The 8,759-nt window shown below is 37.4% G+C and overlaps 1 protein-coding gene across 5 annotated transcripts; it reads right to left on the reverse strand.

The window, feature by feature from the left end:
• Positions 1 to 182: 182 nt before the first annotated feature.
• Positions 183 to 8,739, reverse strand: LOC128016564 (microtubule-associated tyrosine carboxypeptidase). Of its 5 annotated transcripts, XM_052601176.1 has the most exons (8): positions 8,491 to 8,739; positions 6,811 to 7,573; positions 6,574 to 6,624; positions 5,509 to 5,652; positions 5,291 to 5,423; positions 4,001 to 4,306; positions 1,989 to 2,086; positions 183 to 1,870 (listed from the first exon to the last, which is right to left on the reverse strand). In XM_052601176.1, exons 2-8 carry the CDS (start codon positions 7,534 to 7,536, stop codon positions 1,709 to 1,711), a joined length of 1,620 nt encoding a protein of 539 aa, XP_052457136.1. In that variant the 5' UTR covers positions 7,537 to 7,573; positions 8,491 to 8,739; the 3' UTR covers positions 183 to 1,708. The 5 variants fall into 5 exon arrangements, with proteins under 5 accessions (XP_052457136.1, XP_052457137.1, XP_052457141.1 ...); XM_052601177.1 differs by lacking the exon at positions 6,574 to 6,624 and having other exon boundaries at positions 8,491 to 8,730; XM_052601181.1 differs by lacking the exon at positions 8,491 to 8,739 and having other exon boundaries at positions 5,509 to 5,648; positions 6,574 to 6,671; positions 6,811 to 6,933.
• Between the last annotated feature and the right edge of the window lie 20 nt (positions 8,740 to 8,759).

Consider the following 8,759-nt stretch of genomic DNA (forward strand, 5'->3'; position numbering starts at 1 on the left):
AAGTGCTGTAATGTAAAATTTCTTCAAATCTCTTCTGATGAAGAAACAAAGACTGCTACATCTTAGATGGCCTAAGACTATTTTCAGCAAAGTCATATTTAGGTTTAATTACAACATTGCGCGCCACTCTAATATATATATATATAAAATTTTTTTTTTTTTATTTAGCACTCAGACAATGATTCTAGGGACTTCAGTGTACAGTTTTAATAAGATAACAGCAACTTATCATGAAGTGTGCAATTTTCGTGCAGTACTGACAATGATAAATACAAATGGATATGTGATTTCAAGCATATAACATGGAGCTATGACATGACGCATGAGTTTTGAACCCATATAAGGCACATCCATATGACCTCCTTTTTTTTTTTTTCTTCCTGAGTCCGTCACAATCTTAATATGTACATTGAGGAAGCTGGCCAGCTGGACTGCTTTAAACGGGTACGAAAAGCAGAGGTTGCACTGGCAACTCTCCCACAAAGGTGTCGCATCACATTAGCATGGGGAAAGAAGACCACCAAGGGTGCTCGCAGAAGAACACTGATTATTTCTAGATAGAATACTGACATTTCATAAGCCCTGATGAGGAAAAAGTAAAATTGTCAAAGGGGCCAGATTTTTTTTTTTCATTGGGGTAATTTCTTTATTATAAAGTTCTCAATTAATGTTTTGTTAAAATGAGTCAGCCTTGGTGTCTTTTTGCATTGCTTGCTATGCTAAGTTGAAGAAAAAAAAACACATTTGCTACTTGTGCATAAAGCTAATACCACAGACATTCAGTTAACATTAATACAAGAGGTAAACAATAAATAGAGAAAATTAAAAACTAGTAGAAAAATCTAACAGCAATCTAAATGAAGTGCGTGTGAATTCTCATATAAACACTGTCAGGGTAAATCATTTGATTAAGTGCTCACATAGTTCTGCCTTGTGTCAGATATCAATAACTAGCATGTTGGGATGTGCCCATTACATTATGAGTGCAGTTAAAATGCTACATGACCATCTTTCAGCTTCTCATGACTATGGTAGTGTTCGGAACGGAATACTAGTTACTGCATACAATGTAGTTTTTTTTAAAAACAGTATGCAAGGCCATTTTCTGTTGTCTTACGATGCACGTTTAAATTAACACGTGACATCCAATTGTCAACTGAAATAATTACAACTGTTTTGGATTTATATCATATTTTGTTCCATCTAATCAACTAATGAATTAAGAAAGAAATCTTTTGGTTTGCTCATAATATTGGAAACACTAGTTCAAGTCAAGGCCACGGCATTACAGTACTGCACACTTTGGCATAATGTTCAACATCATATATATGTTTTAAAAATGTGCATAGTGCACAGTATACTAAAAAATTGTATGAGATTGGTAGTATGCCATTCCGAACATACCTTAGGTTTGCAAGAATCTAAACATGTCTTTCATGCCTGAGAGTCATATGGTTTTAAAACGGACAATCATTGGATTTGTAAACAGACTTACTGAGTAATATGGCATTTAATGTAGCATACTACTACATCAATCATTGGACACAACCATGCTGCATGTATTACTTTCTATGGATGATTATCAAACATCACGTTTTCATGAAAAACCATCCAAAATTATATCAATCAGATCTTTGAAAAATCAATTTTTGTTTTGGCCTGGGAAAAAAAAAATGGTTTAGATTTTTTTTTTTTTTTTTGCAACTCTTCATGGAATGAGCTCTTGAAGCTCTGTATCACTCAGTTCATTCACTTCGACTATGTGGTCGAGGTGTTGAAGATATCGTTCTTCATCCTGCATGAAGTGAGGAATCCTAGTTCCATTTAATACAGCCAAATCCCGAAGTCTGTCCACATCTTCATAGGAAACCTAAAAATTGGAATAATATAAATTGGTATGAATATACATAATCAAAGGAACTGTTTCACTGATAAAAAAAAAAAGAAAGAATATTACTTTAAAAACAGTAAGTGTGAATAGGACCTGCCTTGCCAAGAGCGGTTAATATCTTAAAATCAATGTTTCTCCTGTGGCGTAAAATCCTTAAAATTCCATCAAGGTAGACCTGATCTTTACTGAAGCAACCTGTACACACACATATGCAAAAACATATAGTACAAACACAGAAAGGCAATATAAAACTAGATAATAAAGTTTGAGAAGACAAACAATGTTGTTGGCTTGAGAAATCCTGGCCAGAAAGTTTTAAGTATATTTAAAGGTCCCGTTCTTCGTGATCCCATGTTTTAAACTTTAGTTATTGTGTAATGTTGTTGTTAGAGTATAAATAATATCTGTAAAATTCTAAAGCTCAAAGTTCAATGCCAAGCGAGATATTTGATTTAACAGAATTCGCCTACAAAAAACGACCCGTTTGGACTACAGCCCTCTAGTTCCTGTACTAATGACGTCACTAAAACAGTTTTTTTGACTAACCACCGCCCACATGAATTCACAAACAGGGGGCGTGGCCTTGTTTCGCTCCGACGGAGAAGAAGGAAGAGCTGTTTGTTTTTTGCCATGTCGTTGAAACGCTGTTTTTTTTTTTCTTGGAGTCCAATCATCTTTGTTTGGGCTTCCCAGAAACGCTGTACTTTGAGATTAATGGTTACAATTTAAGTTTATCTTGGTTCCCGAAAATTATAAGCCACATGTAAAACTATGTGCAGCTCATTTAGCTGAGGACAGCTTCCTCAATCTCAATCAGTTTAATGCCGGATTCGCACAAAGATTATTCTTGAAAGATGGAGCAGTTCCCTCTTTGTCTGGAGAAGGCGTTGTTTATGGACCACAACTGGTAAGTGTATTTTATTATTTAAGTTGGTGCGTTTAACAGTTTATTACACAAAGGGTAATGCTGTTTAGCTTTGTTAACTAGATGTTAGGGCTGTGCAAAAAAACAAATGCGATTTTCATGCACATCTCGTCAGTAAAAACGCTCCTGTGACTATAAATACATCTCCAGCACCTGCGTTCTAGCCCAATCACGTTACCAGGAGGGCAGCCTGCTCTCAGCTGCTGTCAAATCACAACACGGGTACCGCTGGCCCAATCAGAACCCGTTACATATTTCTGAAGGAGAGGCTTCATAGAACAAGGAAGTTATCAGCCGTTTTTGTGACAGTGAAAACAGCGGTATACAGATAGGTGCATTGTGTGAAAAATACTGTTTTTTTTTACACGAGAAACATGAACACATGTTATATTGCACACTGTAAACACAATCAAAGCTTCCAAAAAGCGCGTAAAATGGGACCTTTAATGCCAGATTCGCACAAAGATTATTCCTGAAAGATGGAGCAGTTCCCTCTTTGTTTGGAGAAGGCGTTGTTTATGGACCACAACCGGTAAGTGTATTTTATTATTTAAGTTGTTAAGTTGCGTTTAACAGTTTCTGTAACTTATTACACAAAGGGCAACGTTGTTTAGCTTTGTTAACTAGATGTTAGGGATGTGCAAAAAAAAATTGAATGCGATTTTCATGCGCATCTCGTCAGTAAAAACGCTCCTGTGATTATAAGTACATCTCCAGCACGTGTGTTCTAGTCCAATCACATTTCCAGGAGGTCAGCCTGCTCTAAGCTGCTGTCGAATCACAACACAGGAACCGCTGGCCCAATCAGAACTAGTTACGTATTTCTGAAGGAGGGACTTTATAGAACAAGGAAGTCATCAGCCCGTTTTTATGACCGTGAAAACAGCGGTATATAGATAGTTGAATTGTGAGAAAAATACTGTGTTTTTTTTACACGCGAAACATGAACACGTTATATTGCACACTGTAAACACAATCAAAGCTTCAAAAAAGCGTGAAAAACGGGACCTTTAATATCTTAAAAGAGGTTTTAAAAGCGGTTTTAAAAGCTTTAAGGTTTTCAGGACATAGAGTCTGTCAGTTAACCAGATAGATGAGAATGCTGGCTTTCTCAAGTCAACATAATAAAATGACATCACATATTAAAAATATTTCTCAGTTCTATTCTTTGTGATTTAGTTCACCTGGTTTCGAGGTATCTGTCTGTCCTCGTTTGGCGCGGAGGCAGTATTCCCAGCGTACAGCAGGATCTTGGACAAAGCGAGCAATATGGCTGAACAGTTGGCTGAAGCTCATGTTTGTGGCATGGTATACAGTATAGTATAGCAGAGCAGCTCGCCACAGGAAGGGCTGTTTCCGTAGCAACACACTGTGAAGACTAGCAAGCCCCTCTTCAGTAGGATTAGCTGGTTTCAGTCCAAACTGCTTTCTCCCAACAGAAGTGGCCCATGGCTGCATGCAGTTATTCACACCCCGTAAGTAATGTGTGCCTGGGAGTGAAAGTCATAAAATTGCTGGAAGGACAGGTTTTGCAGACAAAAGACTATAAAATTAACATCAAGAATAGTCAGTTACCAACTAGATTCAACACAGAAGAATGTCAATACGATATTTCTTGTATAGCAAGATCAATGTTGTAACCAACTGTGACCCAGCAAAAACAAGTGCTTTGCCCACCTAGACCAAATGCAAAAATGCTACATAATGTGACACAATAACAGCCAATCAGAACATAAATTATATTTAATATACAATTTAGAGTTCTGCAGGTATGACATATTTTTGCAGGCCAGATCACGAAAATCTATCATCCTACAATCAGTGTTTTTACATTTTATTCTACCACATGAAATAAATCAGTAATACACCCTTGAGTTTTGTTTAAGCCTTAACTCTTCTTTAATATGGTAGTTGAGTACTAGTAGCTAAAATGGGACTACAGAGGTTGTCTGGGACATTAAACGCCGTCTTGTTAAACAGGAAAACTCAACTACCCACTAGTTTCACAGCCTCTTATTTATAATCACATTCTTGCTAACTCGTACTTTGAGGGAATATGTTTTATAAATAAAGACATAGAGTTTTCAGAAGTTTAATGGTGGTCAACCATAACGCAGCATGTTTATGGTCTACATTTAGCTTTGAACGTGTACGAATCATAAACTTTTGTTGGTCACAGAGCTCATTTTCTGACATAAACTAAAAGCCAGTGGAAACTCTTATTGGGTTTTTCTCACGGAAAACAGGGTGATGCTAACATCTGGGCTGGCCTACAAAAAACATCATCACAGCAGCACTTTATTATGTCAAGCAGGATTTTGTACCAATTAGATTTTACTATATGCAGGGCTACATAGTACTAAATCAACAGCAATACGAATGAGATGACTGAATAACGTTTGTTATTTGACTGGACAAAACATTTACAACATTTAGTGTTTAATTTATAGTTTGAAGTGTGTTAAAGTTCATACCAATCTCATGTCTAAGCATGCCCTCAAGCCAGTGTTGCCTTGCTCCTGACAAGTTAATAGTTAGAGTTGGTCGACATCTCTCCACCATCATTACTGCTTGGGACAGAAGCTCATCAGAGAGACTTACAACCACCTGGTGACAGAATTTGAAATGACTATTCTTTTGTTATTTGATAAAACACTAATGCCTCGACACTTAAACTCTGATATCCACACACCTCACCAACACAGCCCTCCTTCTGTAGGTACTTGCGTGTGGCTGCCCACACTTGACTCTTCGGTAGCAAGCTGCCCCCTGTGACTTCTTCAAAGTTTTCATAGGTCTCATACCTCTTCAACACGCACTCCATAATCCCAACTGCCTAGAAAAAAGGCACGAGGTGAGACAAATGGCAATAGATTCAGGACTTAACATTATGGCTGTGTTCCAAACAGCCAAACTCTAGTGAATTAAAATGAAAACCAAAAAGATAAAACCATATTTTTGCTACTTGAAATAAATAGACATTAACTGAAATAAAATATTTTGAAAAAGTAAACTTATTTTTTTTCAGCTGGTTGCTAAGCAAGCATTTAATTTAACTTGATGTACTAAAATAACTAATACTAAAATAAAAAAATATATAAAAACTATTATACATATAAAAAAAGAGAAAACTAATGAAAATTACAAAACCACACATACAAATAAAAACTAATTCAAACTATTAATAAAACTATAATAGTGTCTCAATGATTCTAAAGTAACACTGATTCTCAAACCTAGCAAGCTGTCAGCGTAAGCAACATTTTAAGCCACCATAACTTTGCTCCCAACATAGACAGCATATTTACATATTTTGCATATCTAAGGTAGCCTGTTTTATTCAAAACCTAAGGCAGCACTGTATGTTTCTTTTGCAATCCCAGAATGACAAGCCGACTAAAACGGATACTGAAATGTTGATCATAAAAATACTGATTTAATTTCAAACTGAAAATATCAAACTAATTAAAAATGCAGTTTTTACTTACGCATTTCAAACGTATTTGAATACTAAATCATTAGCTTTGCAACGTGCAAACATTAAACTCTACAGGAACCAACTGTAATTGGAGTCTCTCATGCGCTATTTATACACACAGAGTTTCTCCCTACATTGAGTGTTTCAAATCGGTAACTTATGAGGTTTCTATTTCCATTAAGGCGCAGTCACATTACTGAAACTTCAGCAAAAATTAGGAGGCGAAAAAGGTTCATTGTCTATTGTAAATAGTGTAGAGAAGTATGAAGCACTGCTCACACAGAAGTCACTTTCAAACCAAGCTGCTTTCTGTTGGTCAACGTGGCGAATCTGCAATACAAAATCCCTCACATAAAACTCCAACTCACGTTTTCTTACTGAAATGACAAATTCACAGAACAGTGTAAATGGCACTGCACCTTTAGAAGGCGTTTGCTTACGGAGGCTGTTAACAGTAAGGCAGTTCACTGGACATTGAAACACAATGAATTTTTGTATTTTCAACATAAAACATACCTGGGACAGAAAGAGGCTGGAGCCCTCTCTGTACTTCTCCAAAACACTGACGGGCTCTGGGGAGGCGTACTCAAACTGGGGCTCATACAGATAGTTAGACTGAAAAAAGGTCTGACGCTCCTGTTCCAGGTTTATGGGACGAAGAGCCACAAGCAGGCATGGCCCACGAGGTGTTGAAGGCGAAGGAAGTGGTGCCATACCCCTGGCAATATGTGGCAAGGAGGTTGCAGGTCTCATTTGACCCCTGCCTGCACGTGGGGGTGTCGTGGAGTTAACTGTGCATGTGCTCTCACTTCGGCGAAGCCAGTTCCCTGACCCCAAACTAAGGCTTGTCAGGCTTCGCATGGGTGGAGAAGGGCCACCACTACGCCAAGGTGGCTGTATCACCTTCTGCACTGGCTGCGTTGCTCTAATTCGCTGTGGTTTTATTTCCAGACTAAGTGGCCTTCGATAAAGCGGCGGTTTGGAAGGTTCCCTTGGCTGCACAGTTTCATCTTTATTTCTTCCTTCCGTCTTCTGGAGCCTTCGCTGAACTTGGGAGCAGCCATCCCAAGTGGTACAAGGCTGCGCATGAGATTTGTCTCTTTGTGTGATACTGCTGGTCCTGGCTCTGACTGGTTTGGATTTCTCTGTGCTCGGCTCTGGTTCTAACATTTCTGAGACATTCTTTGAGAGCCTGCCTCCATCAGCCTGCTCCATACAGTTCTCACCTAGATCCAGCACCATCGCTACATCCACGCCTCTGTCCACCAATGCTGCCCACCTGAACAGAAAAACATTCCTCCAATATCTGATTCAACGGTCCATAAAAACAGTCTGCTTCAAATGATTTTAAATATAAGGATTCAAAACTCTTTATTCAAACAAACAATTTTGAATTGACTAAAAATACTTAAACCTGTAAAGCTGGCACATCTTGCTATACTCCAAATGAATTAATGAAAATGAATTTTTATTATCTAGAATTTGGTTGATTCTTATAATTATTATGCATGCAGATTTATAACATATTAATTTAGAGACTACATGTGAATATTTGTAATTTTAGAAATGCATCTGACATACAACAGGGACATTTAAAATATATAGTAAATAATATATATATATATATATATATCTCGTGATAAGTTTAAAAACTTGTCAAAACATCCTGAATGAATCCTCAAAGAATCCTAATGTGTGAACTGCACTTTATATAGTAGGATTCTTTCAGGAGTTTTTCATTCCTTCAGGTTTTATTTATTTATTTACTATTACACTATATTAAAAAAGAAAAAGGAAAAAGGTAAGACTGAATACTGTACCATCTTTATTGGGATACGGTCTTGATATTTAACAATAATATATTTTTTTTTTTCAAATGTCATTAAAGGGTATTTATCCCGTTAGCAATTATAATACAATTACTGGGAAATATGTGCTTTGAACTGTCTCGTTTTAAGCACGTAAAAAAAATAATAATAATAAAATAAAAAGAATCCAACTCGGTATGGAAATTTCAATATGATTCCTATTTCTGACTGATATTAAAAATAATAAAGTGAGGCTATTGCTTAAAGAAATTTATGTTGTCATGTAACAGATGCATGGCATCAACAGCTCTTGACAATACGCTGCCGATTCACCCCGAATGAGCCACTTTTAACAAACAAAGCAATGTATAAAAGACGTAACACATACCACGCAGCGCTTCTTATCAAATAAATTAACTTCAGTTCATGTTGGAATTCCGTCCATAATATCAGCAGCTGTTCTTCAACTTCCGTTAGTGGGTGAAACGGCTGATATGGAGGAATAACGGCAGGCTACATGACGCCGGGAATACTGGGAGTTCGGGATGGCTGAGATTGCGTTGCAGCAAATGACGCGCTGGCGCATGTGAATGACCGCTTCACGTCGCGACGCCTTGCTGTCAGTGTGCGTAAGCACGTAAGGGACTTCTTCAGTTG

Source organism: Carassius gibelio, chromosome A7 (assembly GCF_023724105.1).
Source record: "Carassius gibelio isolate Cgi1373 ecotype wild population from Czech Republic chromosome A7, carGib1.2-hapl.c, whole genome shotgun sequence".
Lineage (NCBI taxonomy): Eukaryota > Metazoa > Chordata > Actinopteri > Cypriniformes > Cyprinidae > Carassius > Carassius gibelio.